Raw genomic sequence first — 21,862 nt, forward strand, 5'->3', positions numbered from 1 at the left:
AGAAGCTGAAATAATTGGTTGAGTAATCGTTAGTGAATTACAATAAAGTAAAACATCGTTTCAATAATCGGTTATTTAGAAATTATGAAGCCAAAGATTTCCCCAAATATAATATAATATGTCTCTCTGTATCACTGCCTGTTGTTTTATCTTATAACATTACTTTATTTTCATGAATAAAATATTCAATCACAGTCACAAAATGACGGACAGGAAAAATAATTGGCAGATGAATCAATAATAATATTTTTTTTTTTTTTACTATTTATATTGTTTGATTGTGATATGGACCTGTGTCTGAAATAAAGTTTATATATATATATAATAATGAGAATAATCATTAGCTGTGGCTCCACTACACTCTATAATTTATATAGAAGAGGGTGAATTTAAACTGAATATTAATAACAGCGGCAAATTAAATAAGTAACTACAGTATTTTATCAATTTAATGATTAATCTATTGAGAAAATAATCAGCAGACTTATCAATAATGAGAATAATTGTTAGTTGGTTCGATGCGACTTCAGACTGAGCTGTAATGAGGGTTGATTACATTTGATTACATTGAAAGAAAACAGCTGAGCTTCGTCCACCGTGTTACAGGTTTTCTGGTTTATTGACGGCAGCAGAGCAACAGACGAGCCGAGAGGAAACAGATCAACGTTCGATCCTCACAGAGATTCACAGTAAAAGACGAGTGATCGGTTTAAACACTGATCAAACAAAAGAGCTCAACAAACAGCAGCAGTCAGAGCAAAAACCATGATCTTCACAACTTCTACAGAGCTCAGAGATCCATTCATAAAAATAAAAAAACAACAACTGCAAAATAAATAAAACCAAAGCAAATGAAGAAAAGAAAAAAAACGTATTAAAGGGAAGCAGGTGTCACCGGTGAAATCAGAAACACAATCACAGCGTTAAAACAAAAACACAACAGAAAACATGTTCTGTTGTTGTTTCTTATGTTACGACTCAAATAAAATAAGAAAAAGTAAAATCCAGTGTCTTCATTTGCTCGTGTTTCATCTTTTTTGCAGCATTTCAGTTTCGAGTTTAGAGATTTCACTCACTCAGTTAACCCTCCTGTTGTCCTCCTGAGTCAAGGAAGGAAGGAAGGAAGGATGAAGGGAAGGAAGGAAGGATAAAGGGAAAGAGGAAGGGGGAAAAGGAAGGAAAGACAGAAGGAGGGAGGGAACAAGATTGGGTCAAAAAGGAAGGAAGAAGTAAGGACGAAGGGAAGGAAGGAAGGGAGGGAAAAAGGAAGGAAAGAAAGATGGAGGGAGGGAGGGAACAGATTCGTTCAAGGGAGGAAGAAAAGGGACGGAAGAAGGGAGGAAAGAAGGAAGGGGAAAAGGATGGAAAGAAAGATGGAAGGAAGGAAAAGATCAGGTCAATTGGATCAAAAGAGGAAGGAAGAAGAAATGAGGACAAAGGGAAGGAAGGAAAGAAGGAAAGGAAAAAGGATTGTGGAAAGAATTAAGGTAGGGAGAAAAGAAGAAAAGAAGGAAGGATGGAGGAAGGGAACAGATTGGGTCAATTTGACCTGGGGCCTCATTTATCATTGTGGATACACCTTTTTTTACGCCATTTTCCCCTCGTTTTGTGCGTACGCACTTTTCTCCGCCAAATTTGGGATCTATTAAGCCAAAACCTGACGGGGAAAAGTGCGGACATTTACACCCATTTTGACCCTGGCGTACGCCTTTTTTGAGGAACAGGAGGAATTGGCGACACCGTTGCTGAGTCAGAGAACTGCAATGTGAGAGGGAGAGAGGAGCGGAGTACATTTAGAAGAGCACAGTAGGATTTTTTTGAAGTAATTGTGGTAGTGGTGGACCGTTGATACTGGCAATCCAACCCGCTCTATAATAACACTAGGCTTTATGTTAATTGATAAACAGAGCGGATTGAGGATTTTGCTTTTTTGATTAGGCTGTGTGACGTCCGACAAGGATCAAACCATCCAAGTTTAAAAACACACCGGCAGCAGCGCACACTGATCTGCAGCCTAGACTGTTATTATTCTGTCACCTGAGTTAACGAGGTGCACGTGTGTTTGGAGCTGACGAGAGGAGAGAATAAAGAGTGAGACAACGCGGCCCTGAGGAGGAAAAAGGACTCAGCTGTAAAAATGACCTAAACCGAGTCCAGTAGAGCTGTAACTGTGTAGTGGAAAGGCGTTCAAAGTAATGGTAACTATCGTCCTGCTTCCTACATTGTTTTAACATCTAGGTAAAAAAAAAAAAAAAAAAAAAGATTTTCTGGGATAAACGGGCAGATTACATAAGATTCTTCTTCATTCTGCTCCCTTTTGTTGAGATTTGGGAGGTTTTTGTTTTTATTGTAGCTTATTAAAATGCAAGATCATTTTTCTGACTGATTTATTGCCCGTGTATCTGCTTTCGGAGAAGCGGAGAAGTTCCGCTTCTTTCCCCCGTCCTCCGCCGGTTGTCTCCGTTGTCACTTTGTTGTCACAAAAGTTGCTGCGCCACAGAGAGCACATGGCTAATTAAATATGCACGTGCTGACCATATATAGTTTATATAGGCGTTCCGGGGGCGGAGTAAGAAGTGTGTTCACGTGTGCACCATTCTTGGCTCCGGTGTGATTTGTTGCGGAGAGTTGTGCGTACGCACAGTTTGATTGATCTGAAAAAGGTGTAAATATTTAGGGTGTACGCCATTTTCGTCTTTTCGCCGTACGCAAATATTTAGTAGCAGTTTTACACCCTCTTTGATAAATGAGGCCCCTGGTCTGATGAACAACATTTACTCTAAATGTCGCTGATGTTTTGTCAAAGTGATGAAGATCTGTCCTTTGTCTTCATTTTTTTTTTTTAAGTTTTAAACTTCTGCTTTCCAGACATTTTTCTTTTTTTTTAAATTTGAAAATGAAAACAGTCTAAATTCAAAACACAACAATCATCTTGTATAAACTGTGACATCGATCAAACCGCACCACAACATGTGTCATTCATCTCCCACCGAACAGCAGAAAACTTAAAACCTGGAACAACTTAAACACACACACACACACACACACACACACACACACACACACACACACACACACACACACACACACACACACACACACACACACACAATAAGACACACACAGTCCTGGTCGAGCGGAGCTGAATTAAAATAAATACATATTTAAGACAGAAAAACGCATACAAACACACACACACACACACACACACACACACACACACACACACACACACACACACACACACACACACACTCCCATCTTAAGGCACTTTGGCGGTTTTGAACGTCACATGTGCATAAAAGCAAATAAATACTTTCATATGTCACCGCACAGGAAGTTCACATGTCTCCAGCTACATGTCGACACAAAAACACACACACATGATGAATGAACTGTGTGATCGCACTGGGCGTGTGTGTGTGTGGTGGACGCACACACACACAGGACACTGAACACACCTGTGCAGCGGCGGCGGCGGCTGCAGTTCACCCGCAGCGAGAGCGACGCGACGTCTTTGTGAGATCACGCAACAACTGTGTGCGTAGTGAAATGACGCAGGCGAGTCTTTCAAAATAAAACACAAAACGTTGATTTTTTTTGTGTGAATATAAACATGATGTTTGTTTGTTTGTTGCGGTGGTTGTTGTTTAGTCGCTTGTTTCCCACCTTTTCTCTGTCTCACTCTGGATTTCAGCTCCTGTGAAGTATTTTGTTGTTGTTGTTGTTTTTGGTTTGTTCTGTTTTTTGTTTCAGCGGCCGATCAAAGACGTCCAGTCGGGGAAGTTGTCGATCTCTCCGGTCTCGTTCAGCTGCTGGTCTCCGTGTGTCAGTGTCAGCTTGTAGCGAAGACGCACTTTACGCTGAACAAAAAAAAGAAAAAAGAAAAGAAAAGGTTTTTTAAGGAAACAGTCAAGAGATTTTGTTGAATAAAAATGTAATCAAAACCAAAAAATGAAAACATAAATCTTGTTAAAATATGTCAATTGCAAAATCTACTCTGTATGAAGCACCAGTCGACGTTTCTATTATGTAAATAGGAGATGATAATGATCATAATTATGAACACAAACACACTGAAATGTGATGATTTGTCCTGTAAATACAATACTGTCATTATCAGTGGCGGCCTTAGACATCTGGGGGCCCGTTTCAATATTTCATATGAGGCCCTACCCTGTTAAACATAACAGTATTTGCCAGCTATGTGCCCATGTGTCGCTGATGCTTTAAACCCTGAAAGGACGCAGTAAACGCACTATCCATGCATCCCAGGTACACACAACACAAGTGTTAAAATCACTATCAGGGCAAGAAACCAGGACTTAGCAGAAAAAAACGAGGACTGAAGTTGGTTTTCATCAAAAAGCAAAATCATTATGTACATTTTCAGACATGAACAGGAATCTTAACACAATCAAAAACTACAGGCTTTAACAATATTCTGAATTTAAATTGGCAACAAAAGTAATGAAAGCAAAGTGCTCCGCGTTATTTCAGCACCACGACCACGGACAAGGAAAGGACGAGACATGCGGACAGACAGACGTCTACAGGTGCTGATCCTGTCGGTGCTGGAGCAGCAGACAGACAGCTGTCTCCTCCATTATTACAATCTGTAAATAAGCTGCCAATAATATCACATTTTAGTTGTGCTCTCGCTGTGTTTTATTTCTCTGTTAAGTTAGGACGTAGGCTACTCATAGATCGCCTGTTTGGAGGCATTTTAACCCGAGGAAAAAAAGAAAAGAGGAGGAAAGTGATTGACAGACGTCAATCATCAGGTTACGCAACTGGGCGCACGTCAGGAGGAAAGCAGGAAAAACAAAAGGACATTAGAAACGCTAAGAGAAAAGGAATAATACTGGGAGAAGGAAAACGAGGGTCTATTGATAGTTTGTGGGCCGTTTTCAAAGGTAAGCCAAGTTGTTATTGATATTTCCTGTCGTGTTATTAATTAGGAGCGATTAGTAGACTACCGTCGCTGTGCGTGTGACCGCACGGTGGACAGAGCTGTTTGTGTGTGTGGTGGATGTAGGCCTGTGTGTGTGTGTGTGTATGATAAGGTGAAACCTATGAATTATTGTGCTGTCTTTTACTTGGTGGCTGCAGCTGGGGGCCCCCCTGGTGGCTGGGGCCCGTTTCAATTGAAACGGTTGAAACATAGGTAAGGCCGCCTATGGTCATTATCCTAGACTGAAATGAGTCACCGGTAAATAAAGGTTTATAAACCAAGCAACAACCACAGAGGCTGAAGAAGAATGAAGTCAACACACAACGACTGCAGCTCCTTCAGTGACCACTAGAGGCTGGTTTTTACAAAAGTGAGTCAATCCCTATGGAAAGCCGTTGTAATCATAATCAAATAAATGAATAAATGCATAAATATGGCCATGAAATGAGTCCCGAATTAAATAAATCAGATGATAAATAGATAAATATGTATAAAATATATTCAAATAAATATTAAAAATGAAATTATAACTGAATAATAATAAAATAAATGAAATATAAATACATAGATTAATCTATAAATTTTTATTTCTATTTTTAAAACAAAACTTTTATTTTTTCAGGAGACTTTTATTTTCTAACGCCTCATTTATTTATTTCCTGATACTTTTATTTCCTAATGTCACATTTATTTATTTATTTCTGGGGACTTTGTTCGAGTGTTTTTAGTTTCATGGTTTCTGTGCTGTTGTTTTACTCTGAAAGGGTCAGATAACCCCGCCCCCTCATTTGAATATTGCAGCTTGAAATAAAAAGAGCAGTGAAATAAATGTGACGTTAGGAAATAAAAGTCTCCTGAAAAAATAAAAATAAATATGAATTTATGTATTTATATTTAATTTAATTTACTTTTAATATTTATTTTATACATATTTATCTATTTATTATCCGATTTATTTATTTCGGGACTCATTTCATGTCCATATTCATTTATTTATGCATTTATTCACTTGTTGATTATGATTAAAATGGCTTTCCATAAATCCCCAGAGACTCAACATGTTCAAATGACAAACTACAGCATTTAAAATGAACTGTTTTTGGTTTTGGGGTTAGATCTGTGAACCTGTGGGTGACGTCACCGAGGCTAGCGAGGTCCATGATGTCTCTACACACACACTGACCTTGTGAGGGTTGGCGAGCAGCAGCACCTGGGAGGAGGCGGCCGGAGGCAGCAGAGGGTTGTACGGAGGTAGGTTTGTCCCGGACGCCGGCTGAAGCTTCAGCAACATGGACTGTAAGATACGGATGAAATAGAGTCTGAATCAAAATACATATACTGTATATAAGTTTGGTTACATTTCTCTCCTTTGAAGAGCGGCATGTTAAATTTGACACAAGTTATCACAGTTGTAGCAAGGTCGTTTTTTCCTGTTGACTTTTTATTTCTTAATTTTTTGACTTTGCATGTGAAAAACTAGTGATGATGTCGACACAGTGACACGAGGATCCTAAAGCACAGAACAAAAGACACCTACAGTTGCACCAAGGCCAAAGTGCCCCACCCATAAGAGGGCTGAATTTTATATTTCTATATTTTTTTTATATTTTCTGTTGTTCGTTGTGGCTGCTACAACAATTCAATTTCTCCAATTTCCAATTTTCTGATCTGTAATCTCATCTGATCTGAATGAAAATCAGTGAGGTCATTATCTAAATACTTTAATTCAACCAAAAGTCCTGGACAATAAAGAATACACAGATAAATAAATTAAAGTCAGAATAATCAAATTACAGTTCTGGTATACATGTATCTGAAGCTGAGGCCCGGCTCCAGCAGGGGGCTCCAGCAGGGGGCTCCAGCAGGGGGCGCCAGCGGCGTTAAGGCGACAGGTGTATTATGGGTTGAATTTGAACAGATAATCTGTAGAGCATCTGTGCAGATTCAATTTAACTCTACTACTGTAACAATAAATCACTATACTAACAGAAAAACAAGTCTGACTTTCACATACAGGGTGGGTACAGGTGATCGTTCTGATGATCGTCTAACCCTGATATCATCTATCAACACAATCCTGCTACATTATAAACTTATATTAATCATATTTCTATACTTTTTAAAATAAATCATATTCCCTTTTTCTATCTTTTACATGTCAGGATGTGAAGAAACAACCATTACAACACTTCCAGGTCCTAAACTCAAACTTCAGATTCTGGTTTTGTCTTCACAACAGTATAAAATCAAACGATATATTATAGATATATAATATAAACATTGGTTAAATTCACCAACAGAAGATTAAATCTGTTCAACATGTCAGCCACAACAACAGGATGTGTTTTAGTTCTTATGAAGTTTCAGGAACTCATTCAAAACAACATCAACATATCGACTTGAGCTTCTGCGCTTTATTTAGAAAAGCCAGCCCGTCGTCGTTACCTTGGGGACGGCAGCTTGGAACAGGAAGTCCTTCACGCGGAGGGCGGACGTGTTCACCGTGGAGATGACGACCACGGCGACGTCTGGGTGACCCGGCGGAGAGTCTCTGGCGAAGTGCAGCGAGACGTGGACGCCGCCCTGGTCGAAGACTGTGATTGGCTCCAGCTGACCTGCAGGAGGACGGAGCGCAGGTGTTCAAGTTCAAGTTCAAGTTCACTTTTATTTATATAGCACAGTTAAACAGACCTGTGACAGTCGTCCAAAGTGCTTCACAGAGCAGAGACAGAAACAAAAACAATGCATGTGCAAGAAACAAGATGATATGCGTACCATCACACATTCTCACACACAGATGTATGTACTGTACATATAGAGGGATTACCAGCCTACGTCACAGAGGTTCTACTGCGCATGTCGCCTGCAGAAAGAGAGCAGCAAGAGCCGTGATCAGGTCTTTTTGTGCTGTAAGTTGCACTAATTGTTTTGATAAAAATAACAAAACGCGCAAATTTAACAGAATACCGTCAACTCGCACCCCTTTCAAGGCAAACGAGAGAGAAAATAGTACATTGGCGATTAATTTCGAGCAATATAACGTGTTAGATACGTTGGTTTGAATGGTGATAAAGCTAAATGCTCACAGGCACAGCTGTAACGTTATAACTGCAGCGAATGAGTTGTGAAATGTTTACTACGACAGTGACTGAAGACGAGGTCACATACTAATGGAAAGCAAGCTGACATTAATTAACGTTAAGATATATTGTTTTAGATTACCGGTACATACTCAGCCATGCATAACGTTACAGTTACGTTATGCAGTTGTTCCAGACTTTAGACAGGTCCGTCCTCTTCCCTCTCTGACCAGGCAGCAGCTCAGTCCTCGTCACAGACACTGAGTTTTGTAATCGTGAGTGTTTTCCTGAACATGATTGTCTGTTAAATAGCTGTAGGTAACGTTAGGGATGCACAGTGACAGTGTTGTTTTTACCGATGACCGACGCTGTGCTGTGAGTGTCCGTGTCTTGTCCCGTGGCTGAGTTGCCGTGGCCGCGGTACAAACTCGATCCTCTGTCCTGACGTTTTTTTTTTTTTTCCTGCCGTTATAAAACTATAAAACCGTCTATGTATAAAACACACACTACATCAGTGGGTGATAAACTGTTGTAGTAGGCTGACAACATCGCTAGCTAACACCGCTTTGACTACACTAGATCCATGGAGGTAACCATGACAACCGGTTCTTTCTGCAGTCAGGTTGCGCACGCATCCTGATTTGTTGGTAAACAGATAATCCCTCTATACGGACATATGTGCATACATACGCAAACGCAAACGTGCACAGCTACAGTAGTCATAGAAAACAGTGCACATAGATATTTAAACAAAACTAGCCAGGATTGTCCTTCTTTGAATATGTGGATTAATGAACTTTCTTCTTGCTTAGCGATGGAAAGACTCACATATATAATCAAACAAAAAAGCCACATTTTTCATGACATATGGAACTCATTTATCATATTTTTGGAATCAAGAACTGACTTACTAAGTCCTTAAATTGTAATCCTTTCAAATAAGACGATACCCTTTTAATTTTTATTTTATTTTATTTATGTTGGTTTTGTATTATTATACGCTTTTGTTGTCTTTTTAATGTTACATACAGAAATACTAGCCTTTTCCTTTAAAAAAAAACAAAAAACATGTAGAGATATATTTTGAATATACTGCATGTATGTTTCTCTCTATTTTTATTTTTATTCATTTATTTTTTATTTTATTTTCATTTTTCATTTTTCAATCTTTTTCTCTCACTTTTGCCTATTTATTTCAATTGATTATGTAAAAAATTTAACTAGAAGACAGGCAGATGTACGGTATATTGTTTATATTTTTGTTTTTCAATTTTCAAAGGAAATGTCATGCTGTTTAACTGTTGGCTCCAGTTCAGGGTTGGGGGGAGGGAGGGGAATTGTGTAAGACTAAAAGATCAATAAAGATATGTGTAAAAAAAAAAAAAAAAAAAAACTAGCCAGGATTAGAAGTCCTTATGGATACGAAGGCCAAGGAGAAAAGGTGCGTTTTCAAAGCGCACTTAAACCTCTCCATGGATCCCGCATGTCTAACATGTAATGGTTGTTCCATAGTCTGGGAGCAGCCACAGAGAAGGCGCGATCTCCCTTGGTTTTTAATTTTGACCTCGGTACATCCAGCAACACGCACACGCACACACACACGCACACGTCATCACTCCAATATACTGTAAACGACTGACGTACTGGATCTGATGGTCTCCATGGGAACAAAGATGTTTTTCAGCAGCTGTGGCGGACACACGCTCTCGCCACACACGCCGTTGGTGAGAGTCGGGGTCTGGTGTGAAGATCCTGATCTGCTGAACTGTTGATGCTGAGGAAGTGACCTGAGGAGATACCGATCAGGTCTATGAACTGGTTTTATCTCACAGAAGAAATGTTTTATAAAAGTTTTATACAGTGACTTTGTTTCCTCAGATTATAGGAAGTTCCTTCTACGTTCTGTTAAAGGGACATGTTGTATGTTAAAGTTCAACATTTTTGGCAAATTGGCCCATTGCCATAATCCCTATAGTCATAGCAGTAGGTTTGTTACTGTACCTTTAATTGTCGCTGCAAGCTATTTTTAGAACAGCGGAGCAGAGCCGCGAGCTGCTCAGAGCTACGCTACGGAGGCTAATGGGATTTCTTGGTTTCCCTCATCAAACTCATCAAATACACAATCCAACAACTCCAAAACGCTCTGGTGGACAAGTTGTGACCTGCACATTCACCACGCTATGAGATAATAACGGAACAGTACCAGGAAGAGTTGTTTTAGAGGTAAAATCATGCAAAACTGGGGCAGTTTTTCAGCAATCAGTCTCTGTATTTGCCTCTAAAACAACTGTCTCATAATGTTCAGTTATTATCTCATAGCGTGGTGAATGTGCAGGTCACAACTTGTGTGTCTATTAAACTCATGACATTCTCAATAAACTGGTGAATCATTTTAGTGAAACAAGATTTTGATTTGCCCGTTTACTGTCATAAATCACAAAGAGATCACTTTCTCCTGTTTGAGCTGCTTGAACCAGAATAGTTGGTGTTTTATGTTGCTGATTATGTTGTTGATTATAGATATCAACTATTTGTTGCAGCTCTGATTGAAATATGTTATGAAACTAAAAGAAGTTTAATTAATGTGCAATTAAAGCAGAAGTGAGTGGTCCGGTCGTTTTCGCTAATGCTGCGTTCCAGGCAGGCTTTTGAAATCGTAAATTACAGCTTCAAGTCACAACTTACGACTTTGTAGCGTTTCAGGCAACCCACTCGTGTTTTTCCGACCTGTTTTACCGGTGAAAGTCACTATAACGGCCACTCGTAACTTCTGACCGGTGAACTCGTACCAGATCGAACTGGTACCACTTCACGGTCGGAAAAATACGAGTTTCCTTGAACGCACCATAACAGTCCTAGTCCCTACGTCGCCACATTCACGGCGTTCCTTGGCTGCACACACAGCCCTGCATGCCGTTCTCTCTCCTCATTGGATAAAAACTGTAGGATACGATAAATGTTTTCTCCTCGGCTCAGAGCAGAGCAGAGGGACTGAGAGACCCGTGTTTCAGTCCAAACACTCTATGTAAGTGATTGCTGTCGGAAGATATAACTATTTAAGACTTATATTAACACAAATATATCACTTACTTCTGCTTTAAACTTCACTACGACACCATTTATTTGAGTTCATTTGGACTAGACCTGTCACAATCATGAAATTTTAGTTTGCAATTAATCAACAGCGATTAACAATTTAATTGTCTATTTCTGATCATTTTATGCCACTATTATAGTATAAGACTAAACATGGTTTATTAATACACATATACACCTCATTAAGAAGAAGAATAAGAGCCATTTATTGGCTTTGCAACTGAATCCATGATGCTAATGTCAATAGATGGACCATTCAAACCTCAAACAGTGGAAAGTGACAAGGAAATGGTTTCATCCACATTTTTTAACTGATGAATGGAAACGATTTTATCGATTATACAAAATAACTGCGATCGGGTGATGATGTAATTTATAACTGTGACAGGCTTAATCTGAACAAATATAAAATTGAAAAAGACTTCGGTCGAAACGTATGTGCCCTACCTGTCCTGTAATGAAACTCTTTGAAGGGATTGTGAGTGTGCTGGCTTTCCTCCCTTTTTGTTTTTGCTGTAGTCGTGCACCTCCTAAAGTGTTTATCCTTTTTTTGTGAGTGCTCGCTTCTCTCTTTTTTTCACTGAACAAATATAAACCCATACCATCGTCTGAAACTCGTGTCTTCTCAGACTTTGTTCTCACCAAACGTTCGTCCCGTTCGTTGTGGGACTCGTCGCTCCACATCCTCGAGCTCTCAGCACGACGCCGTTCCCTCCGTTCTGCTCACCGCTCCCCACCTGAACGTCTCCGTTCAGCTGACGGACGACAAACTGCGTTAAACACTTTTCCCACCTGAGCTCTTTATCTTAAAACCACAGATGTGTTTCCTCACCTGCATCAGCTCCTCGTAGTACGACCTGGGCGTCTGTTTGGAGAGGTCACGACTACCTGACGCTGTAATTACAGCACAGGAGCAGGTTAGTACGTTATTAAACACATTCATCACTGCCACAGAGAATAAAAACGGCGCCGACGGGGACTCCACCTGGTTCGGTCAGGTCTCGGTCGGCTGCAGGGTGGAAGACGGTCTGCAGGTACGAGGAGAACAGAGGAGGCGACGGCGGCGACGGAGAATCAGCTTTTCTGTGAGTCTGCGAGGAGTCGAGCGCCGACAGGTCGATGAGGTGGTAGCTCTTAATCTCTCTGGGACTCGTCGGAGCTGGAGGGACAAGAGGCATCGCCGTAAGACACAAGAGCAGCTGATACATACACCACTTTTAAAACACATTTAAAGAACTGGCTGAAAAGCAGTCAAAATTGCACTTTTAATTTTAACTGATTTACAGCACTTGACGTACTTTACAGTGTAAAGCATTGCCACTGTAGCACTTTATTCTTCCTCTTTGTCTTTGTGTTTTGTTTTTTATGTCAGGTTTTTGTTTTGTTGCCTGTTTTGAATGTTTGTTACAACACTTCTTTGTACCTCTGATCCCTGTGCTTTGCTCTGTCGAGTTCTTATGTACTGTCTGTTTTACTTCATCTGTCAATATTGAGTCTGATTCTATGTCTGTCTTGTCTAATTGTAATGAAATTTTTTCTATGTAAACTGCCAGAGGACAGCGGGTGAAAATTAGCTATTTGCTAACTCCGGTACATTTACGTTGGGCTTTTGCCTTTCTCTTTTCCTTAAAAAGAGAAAAAAGCTGATGTTATTAATGTACATTGTCCTTTTTTAAATACTGTAAATAAATAAAATTAAACAAACTCAGGCTGAAGGCGTTTCCCTCGGGGACAACGAGAACAAAGATAAAAGCCGATGCCCTACCGCTGGTTTTACCCGTCACTTCCTCCACGCTTCTTCTTCTCTCCGTTCCGCCGTTGCACTCTTTCTTCCCCACGCGTTCTTTGTAGGCGTTCACTGCGAACGTCAGCTCGTCGTTCGCCGCCAGGATCTGTGCCAGCGCCGCGTCGTCCTCCGTGGTGTCGCTGGCCAGGCGGAAGAGGCTGGGCCTCAGCCGGTCGCAGCGCTCGTACAGAGTCTGAAGTAAAGACACAGAGATCAACGGTCCGCTGCTGCTGCTTCTATTGTATAACTTCATGACCCATTTAAAGTAACTTCTACAGACTAAAACAATTTAGGACCAGGGAAGAAAATCAAATCATGGCCTCAAACAAGTAGGAGGGAAAAGAATTAAAGGGATAGTTCAACATTTTGGCAAATTAGCCCATTGCCATAATCCCTATAGTTTTAGCAGTAGGTTCGTTACCTTTAATTGTCAGTGCAAGCTATTTTTAGAACGGTGGAGCAGAGCCGCGAGCTGCTCAGAGCTACGCTACAGAGGCTCATGGGATTTCTTGGTTTCCCTCATCAAACTCATCAAATACACAATCCAACAACTCCAAAACGCTCTGGTGGATAAGTTGTGACCTGCACATTCACCACGCTATGAGATAATAACACAACCTTACCAGACAGAGTTGTTTTAGAGGTAAATGCAGAGACTGCTTGCTGAAAAACTGCCCCCAACAGGAATGCAACAACTCAACAAAACAACTCTGTCTCGTAACGTTCTGTTATTATCTCATAGTGTGGTGAATGTGCAGGTCACAACTTGTCCACCAGAGCGTTTTGGAGTTGTTGGATTGTGTATTTGATGAGTTTGATGAGGGAAACCAAGAAATCCCATTAGCCTCTGTAGCGTAGCTCTGAGCAGCTCGCTACAATGCACCTACTCCTAAAACTATAGGGATTATGGCAATGGGCCAATTTGCCAAAATGTTGACCTATCCCTTTAAATCAAATATGGAGACAGAATGAAATAAATACCACATAGATAAAATATGAAGGAGAGGCCTCCCTCTAACAGATTCTCCTCCTTCACACGGTGTTTATATGCAAAACCTGTTTAACCAGGTAACTCCTCCAGTTCCCTCCTCACCTGTGCAACAACTCAACTACACGTTTTGAACACAGCATTAATCTGACTCTCCTGAAGACCGAACCAACATTTTGATAACTTGTATCCTGAGGTTGAGTTTCGACGGACAACTACTGAGTTCATACTGAGATTTGACATCACCAGAAACAATGTGACAGGAGATAAAACAGTGAGACCTGCAGGTAAAAGTTAAAGTGACAACAGAAGAAAGTGATCTAACTGAACGAAATGTAAACAACATAATCACATGACTCGAATATGAGCATGGAGCTGCTAAAATGCTGTATGTCATCTGAAAATAATGATCATGAATATGTGTTTTAATTAGAATCTAGTGGAACATTTAACAGTGTTTGCATTATTTTTCCGTTATTAAACGGTTTATTTCCAATAATCCTCATTAAGTCTGTCACAGATGTTTTTTTTCCTGCTGCGAGGAGTTTAAGAATCCGTGCACAATTAAAATAAAGCGTTCACGTTTCACTTACTTTTTCATTTTTAGTATTTGTTACTAAACGACGCAGATAACCCTCCGACATCACTCGACGTACCTTCATGTCGTCGCTGGGCTGTGTGGTCGTCCCGGTGACCGTGTGCTGGTTGAGGAGCTCTCTGAGCTGCTTGGTGCTGCTCTCCACCTCCTTCAGAGTCGACTCACGCTTCAGCACCTTCTCCGCCTTCTCCTGCTCCTGAAACACACACACAATGTATTGTATGACCAACACACAGGGTTCCCACTCTTTTCTTGAAATCATTTTCCAGCTGACAGACATGTTATGAGTTGACACCATACACTAACACATCCCCTGTCCCATTCATGCTTTGAAGAAGTGCTGCTCTTTTCAACAGTTGTACGTTATTTTGTACATTTAACCAGTTTGTTTCTATGTTTATTCTCTTCTCACCCCCAGAAGTCTGATTTAAAGATGTGCAACTCTAAGGGTGTATTCACACCTGTTTAGTGCGCACCCTGGTGCGCACCAAATGTTAAAATGATACATTGTTTCATTTTTCAGTTAGTGCGGTTGCTTTCACACCTGCTTTTTATCACTCGGGACCAAACTTGGAGAGCGTCATGTCTCCATGACTACCGGTTGGAATCTGGAAGCGCTGATTGATAAAACTTTCATGATGGAGACTCCAGTAGGGCCGGTTGTTAGTAGCTCTGGTCATTTATTTCTATATTGTTTGCATGTATAACTCTGTTTGGTACTTCCGGCTGGTTTCCGGTTGCGTTCACCCAGCTCGGTCCCGTTAGTTCCCGGTTAAACGTTAAACACGGACCTCCGCTGCTCGGTAATCAGCTGCTCCGCGGACCCAAGGGACGGACCCGCCGACCTGTCCGGTGTCTGAGCGGACTCAGCGGACACGCACCGACCGGCTGCCCCGCTGCTGCTGCTTCGTTTGTGGGGACAGAGCTCCGCAGCACCGGAGCACCGGGCGCTCTCCCCGCTGCGTTAACCCGTTGTCAACGACTACGGGAGCCCTTTTAGCTCAAACTTGTTGAGTTCGCCTGGCAGTTGGCTCGCACCAGAGTGCGGTTGCTTTCACACCTAAACTAGTGCGCACCAGAGTTCGGCTGGAGCCGAACCGAGACCACCTCCTCAGGCCGCACTAGTTTTGGTGCGCATTAGAGTGCGATGTGCTTTCACACCAACCCAAACTGGACCAAATTTGGTGCGCACCAGATTTAGTGCGCACTAACACTGCAGGTGTGAATACACCCTAACTTATCTATGAAATAATCTCTCACATGCTTAGAAATGTATCATACAACTACGCAAAAACATGTTGTTTTTGTTTTTAAACCAGGCCCTCTGCAGCTCTTTGCTGCTCCTCTATCTGTCACTCAGCAGAGAAAACCCTCGTGCTCATGGTCCGATACCGGAAAAACTCATTAACTCAAAGTTACTAGTTTTCTCACTAGACACTTCTTTGGAAAAGAAATCCTTAGTGGGGTCTGAAAAAGTCAAACAGACCGAGCTCTGGTAGCTGATGTCACGATGTGATGAATACTTTTCTAGGACATTTGACTTTTTTGCTCATTTTCCATATGTTTTCCATGACTGGAAAACTGGTCAACAGTTTTCCAGGTTTTCCAGGTTTTCCAGGACGCGTGGGAACCCTTTCCTTCAGGTCTCCTCACCTCTTGCATGGTGCTTTTAATGAGTCTGTTTGCAGTTTCCAGGTCTTCAGGACGAGCGCTCTTCAGTAATCTGGCCAACAGCTGATCACAGAGACACGGAGACACGGAGACACACACGTTAGCAGGATGAAACTTCAAGCTTCACACACACACACACACACACACACACACACACACACACACACACACACACACACACACACACACACACACACACACACACACACACACACACACACACACACACACACACACACACACCTGGGCCTTGTCCTCTTTGTCAAAAACAGAGTCTGTGCTTCTCTGTGGTGGAGGAGCCATTACAAGTGTGTCCGGTAGTTTGGGGTCTTTCTTCACAATACCTGAAATACAACAATACACAGTAAATACAAGGTCATATTTTAAATGTGTGTGTGTGTGTATCGACAGTTTCCTCTGTGACACACAGACTTGTGCGTGTGCTGCTGTATAGCTGGAGCCTCACCCTGTTTCTTCAGCATGCTGTAGGCCTCCTGGATCTTGGGCTCGTCTTTCAGCCACAGCGTCCAGCCGTAGAGAACCTCCGTCACTCGGTCTTTGACCCTCTGAGGCGTCCACGCTCCAAAGTACTGAAACACCAAACAGGTCGATCACATCACAGTCTTTACTCAGGAAACAGCTGCTGCTGCGTGGCTGCTTCTTCTCTTAGCCTTTATATCTGCTCTTTATATCTGATTTAAGACACTTCCTGCTGCATGTTGCAGATCCTTTGATATCAAACTGAATTCTAGGTAAAAGGTCCTATTTCAATACGTTTCACTGCTGTTTAAAATTCAAACACAATCTCATTTGATTCGTGACATTTTCATTCTATACACCAAGCAAGAAAAACGTATGCACACCTTTTAAAAAAAAGAAAAAGACATATATTTGGGAAATATTTTTCTAAATTTTTCTCAGTATTTTGCGATCTCCTACTTTGGTACCAGTTTTATAAATATACAATCTTCACTTGTCATTGTAAGCTGTATTTATAGGCTCTATACATTTCATCGTCTATTCATGTCGCTGACTGAAAGTGCCATGCAGTGATTTTATTTTACCCGTCCTAATGTATGATGTCATCTTTTTGTGAAGATCTGATTGGTCCACGTGATTCACCCAGCTTATTTAACATGCTCTGTCTCTCTACATTGTAAGAAACGTTGTGTCCTCTTAATAAATCAATAACCTGTTGTACGTTTAGACAGTGTACGGGAGTATTCTCTGTTTGTATACACCTGAATTATTCTTGTGTTCTCAGAAAGATCTTTTTACAACAGACTAATCATTATCGTAATATAATAGTGACACTATAGTGTATCTAATTATCTATCCATCCATTTGTGTTACTGTTGTATGATATAAACCAGTGTTATTAATCATTGACATGTGTTTTCGTCTGTGATTAAAACAGCTCTGTCTGGTTTTGTTTACAGTTTAATATCAGTGCTTGAAGCTTTGACTGTTGTTTTTATGTTTTTAATGTTGTTGTTTTTTAAATGTCACTATTACTGAACTTGTTTTATCTACGTATTTCATCCTGTGTGTGCTTCACACAGGAAATTTTGTGATTTCCTGTGTGAAGCATGTTTTAACTGAGGTTTTTGAAAAGTTTTGTATAAATAAATAACATTATTATTGTTGTTGTGTAGATTTGTGGAGCTAAAACTATAAATACAAGTCAACAGTAACAGCACACACATATAAACAACACACCACAACAGATTATTTAAATATATGTGGGCTGATGAAAGCCACTCAGCCAGATTGTCAACATGTCTGTCTCACGTTTCACTGAATTTAGGTCAAGTGAGTTCTCAGAATAAGGCAATAAATCTTCTTTAGACTGTTTTACACAGAATCAGGAACTATTTTAAAATCCATATGTTGAAATTACATCTTTTTTTTTGCTTCCTGTCACCATGAACACCTGGCTCTGTGTGTGTGTGTGTGATCGTCTGTACCTTTGGTGTCAGCAGCTTGATGAGCTCATTGAGAAAGCGAAACTTGGCGGCCTCGCTGTGGAACCTCTTGCCACAGTTGTTCATACACGCCTCCAGCACCTGGAGAGCAGCGAAACAAACCATCACTGAAACTCATCATCATCATCATAATCATCATAAACAGAAGCTTTAACAATGAGACAATGCAAAGAGAAAAGAGAACAGAGTTTGTCGCTGTGCGGTCGTGGTTAAGAGTCACATGACGCGAGGCACATGAACGTCAGGAAGCTTCTCTCAGCTGCATGTCACAGTGGAAAACACTGCGGCTCTCTTTCTCTCTTTAAGGTGCAGACAACAAACCGTGTGGTTTACAGCCGATTCAAATGCAGATTAAATCCTCTCATGTGGTAAAAGTTAGTCACAGATATCACTCACTGGATCTCCCTCTCCTCAGAGTCGGGACAAAGGCATTGTTTTTCAAGAGAAGCTGTGATAAATGTGGAGTATGAGCCATGACAAAGACATTTAGATCATATCAGATGGGATGAGCTTGTGTATCGATGCTTCTAATTTGTTCAAGCATTAAAAAAAAAGAGTATTTTAAATTTAAAAACATGAGAAAATGAGTTGCTACAACACTACAATTACAACACCAGATAAGAAATACACATGTAGGATGGATCATCTGTGTGTTGTAGACTTACAGTGAGCGCCTGCAGAGACTCCTTCTCCTGTGGAGACTGGATTTTATGAGCGAGAAGACGGATGGCTACCTGCGGACTGAAAGCAGAGAATTAAACTTCACCTCAGTGTTTCCACACAGTGTCATGATTAAATACAGCTGCTATAAATGAAGGAAATCCTGAAAGGAGTAGTAGGATCAATCTGGTATTAGATTATTTCTAATGCATTCATTCTGAGTTAAAAGGTCAATGGGGTAAAAAGGTGCTGCAGAGCCCCTCCTCCCCCCCTCCTTCACTGTTGCGCGATGCTTTAACTGAGAAGCTGTGGATGATGTGCAACATGGATGTGGAGCAACTCTTTCTCAAACACCACAGTTGCATTAAAGTAACATCCAGGAAACTTTAATTCATGTTCATGTGTTCAAACATGTTCTTTTTCTCACCCGTCGGCCTCCTGGTTGACGAGCTGGTAGAAGCTCTGGATGCAGTCCCACCGGTCCTCCTGGTTGTTTGGGTCTGTGGCCATGTCTGAAACAAACACATGTGTGAAGTGCCTCGATTAGATCACACACAAACAAATACCTGTGCATGTAAAAATATACAAAACTATACCATTTTATGAGGAAGTGAAAATGAAGAGAGCTGCAGAGAAAACGCTGTATACTGTACCATGTTTCCATAGTGTGAGTAACTGCAACAAACTGCTCTTTTTATTATCAATTCATATTCTTGTTATTAGTTTAATATCGTTCACGAGTGCTAAAAAAACAAAACAGTTTAAATTCACGTCCAAAAAAGCTGATTTGTATTGATTCATTTTCAACAAAGCGATTAATCAATAGCACTAAAACGCATTTTGAGTTACTGCAGCTTATGTTTGTCCATTACGGTTGATTTTAAACTACGTCCATGTGACAAAGGGAGTTTGTATGTAGGCTACAATGAACATTCAGATGTTCCTTTGGTATAAATAAACTTTACTTCAGATGGTGAGTCCCCTTGAGAACAAGCACTTGGTCAATAAGTGTAAAAGCCGATGAGACAAAGAGGATGTTTTTCATGCTGCCAAGCAGCATGTGACTTCATCTGATTTGAATGAAAATGGCTGAAATTGGGGACAGCTCACAACTTTTTAACTTTTAACTCCTCACCAACAGTAAATATCAAATAGAAATGTAACTTATTACTGTTTAGATCATTGATGAATTGTTATAACACCATAAAATTGGGTGGATATGTCCTCAACCATGGCATGACATCATAAAATGTCCTTTTTTATATCTTGATATGTGACATAATACAAATAGAAGTCAAACCATGGGAACCATCTTTTATTCTTCTTAACAACTAATCAATTAATAGGCTAATTGTTGCAGCTCTACTGTAAAACATCAATAAGTTATAGCACTTTTCTAACATTTTCTATTTAGACTTGGCAAAAGCTCAGTCAATTCTTAATTACAAATCTTTAATCACGTTAACTCTAACAATAAAAACAAATAGACACTTCATCTTGAACTGATAATATATTCATTTTATCTCTTTATCATATGAACGCGCACAGCAGGAGCTCAGACGCATACGCCACGCGCACGCCGCCGCAGCAGCAGCAGCAGCGCTCGTTGGGCACGCGCACCAACTTAAAGCAACTTCCTGTTCCATCATAGATTTTTAATTTGTGCATCAAAAGGCCAAAAAGCGGTTTATTAAAGTTAAAATACAGCGACAACCGTGCACGTTTAGACGATTAGGTAACGCGTTTTTAGGGTAACTGACGGTTGTTGAACGTTGACGTTAATTAACATGTTTTAACGGTGACTAATGTGTTTTAACGGTACCTATCTTGTTTAACGTGTTTTAACCATAGACTGTAAAAAGACGGTTTTAACGGAAACTGACTCTCCGGCTGACGGTTGCTTGCTTTAACGTGAACGTTGACGTTAGCGAACGGCAGCAGCAACGTTCGGTTCTAACCATAGACTGTAAGGTTCTAAGTTAGAACTTCTAACATGACATGACATTCGACAACGTTACGTTACGTTCGCCAGGTTCCGTGTGCAGATTTAAACTAACTAACTTCTCCGCCGCCGGTTTGGTTTGTTACTCACTGAGCCATGAGTCGAGAGTCGCCGAGCTGTCACCGGTCGCCATCACCGTCCGTCGGTCCGTGTCCGTCCAGCAGCAGCAGCAGCAGCAGCGGGTCCGAGATAAACTAACTAACTAACTCACCCCTGGTGGGAGTGAGCGTGTGCGGGAGGCGGAGGTGTAGAAAACTACCGCTCGTCTCACCGCGGCGACATGTGACACTCACGCCCAGTCACACTGCTGCTGACACACTAAACTGTTTATATGCCACACACACACATACAAGCACGCGCCCCCCTCCACATCTGCAATTTTTATACTTTACGCAGCTGTTTTCTTTCTTTCTTTTTTTTTTTTTTTTAGTTGATAGTAACCTTATCACTGTGTCTCTGTTTGGTCACTTTGCATCTCTACAGTTGTTTTGTGCCTCTATAAAGTTTTTTTTCTGCTTCACTCTTTGTGTCACTTTGTGGTCATTTGGTGTCACGGCGAGGTCACAGTGTTTCTAGCATGTGGTCAATATCTGTGATGAAACTACTGTTGTTTTATGTCTGAAATTAGGCTATATTGTGAGTTCACTGATTTTCTCTGTGGTCAGTTTAAATCTATAAGGTCACTTTAATGCATGTTTTTACTTGTTTAGTCTCTGTTCTGCAACACTTTGTGGTCATTTTGTGATTGTTCTGTGCTTCCTTGTGGTCATTTTGTATTTCAGTGAGGTTGTTTACTGTGTGCATCTAGTTTTGTGTCCCTAAAGTTGTGCTGCATCACTTATCATGTCTTTTTAAGATATGTGTTCCTTTGTGGTCATTTTGTATCTATGAGGTTGCTTTAGTTTATATCTCTAGTCGTTTTATATCTCTAAAGCACTGATAAATGTTGCATCGTAGGTCTTACTCATGTCACCTTGTTGTCATTTTGTGTCTTTTTACGGTCTTTGTGCTTCTATGTGGTAGTTTTACATCTGTCAGGTCA

The 21,862-nt window shown here is 40.7% G+C and overlaps 1 protein-coding gene across 1 annotated transcript; it reads right to left on the bottom strand.

Moving 5' to 3' along the window:
- Window positions 1–3,334: 3,334 nt before the first annotated feature.
- On the bottom strand, window positions 3,335–21,008 carry LOC310995243 (ADP-ribosylation factor-binding protein GGA1-like). Its single transcript, XM_083984236.1, has 16 exons — window positions 20,911–21,008; window positions 19,246–19,330; window positions 18,824–18,899; window positions 18,141–18,239; window positions 16,640–16,763; window positions 16,417–16,517; window positions 16,156–16,236; window positions 14,561–14,698; window positions 12,896–13,109; window positions 12,116–12,289; window positions 11,963–12,024; window positions 11,773–11,885; window positions 9,679–9,821; window positions 7,400–7,569; window positions 6,138–6,248; window positions 3,335–3,863 (listed from the first exon to the last, which is right to left on the bottom strand). The coding sequence occupies exons 1-16, from the start codon at window positions 20,951–20,953 to the stop codon at window positions 3,753–3,755; spliced, it is 1,845 nt and encodes a 614-aa protein (XP_083840362.1). The 5' UTR covers window positions 20,954–21,008; the 3' UTR covers window positions 3,335–3,752.
- Window positions 21,009–21,862: the final 854 nt, after the last annotated feature.

Source organism: Trachurus trachurus (genome assembly GCF_905171665.1).
Source record: "Trachurus trachurus genome assembly, chromosome: 1".
Taxonomy (NCBI): domain Eukaryota; kingdom Metazoa; phylum Chordata; class Actinopteri; order Carangiformes; family Carangidae; genus Trachurus; species Trachurus trachurus.

What these genes read in the sequence shown, in the direction of transcription:
- LOC310995243 (XM_083984236.1), bottom strand. Translation starts at nt 20,953, where the DNA reads ATGGCGACCGGTGACAGCTCGGCGACTCTCGACTCATGGCTCA. An exon ending in ACAAAGAGGACAAGGCCCAG is followed by an intron (nt 16,237 to 16,416) that starts GTGTGTGTGTGT and finishes CTCTGTGATCAG; the next exon opens with CTGTTGGCCAGATTACTGAA. An exon ending in AGCCCAGCGACGACATGAAG is followed by an intron (nt 13,110 to 14,560) that starts GTACGTCGAGTG and finishes TCTTTACTTCAG; the next exon opens with ACTCTGTACGAGCGCTGCGA.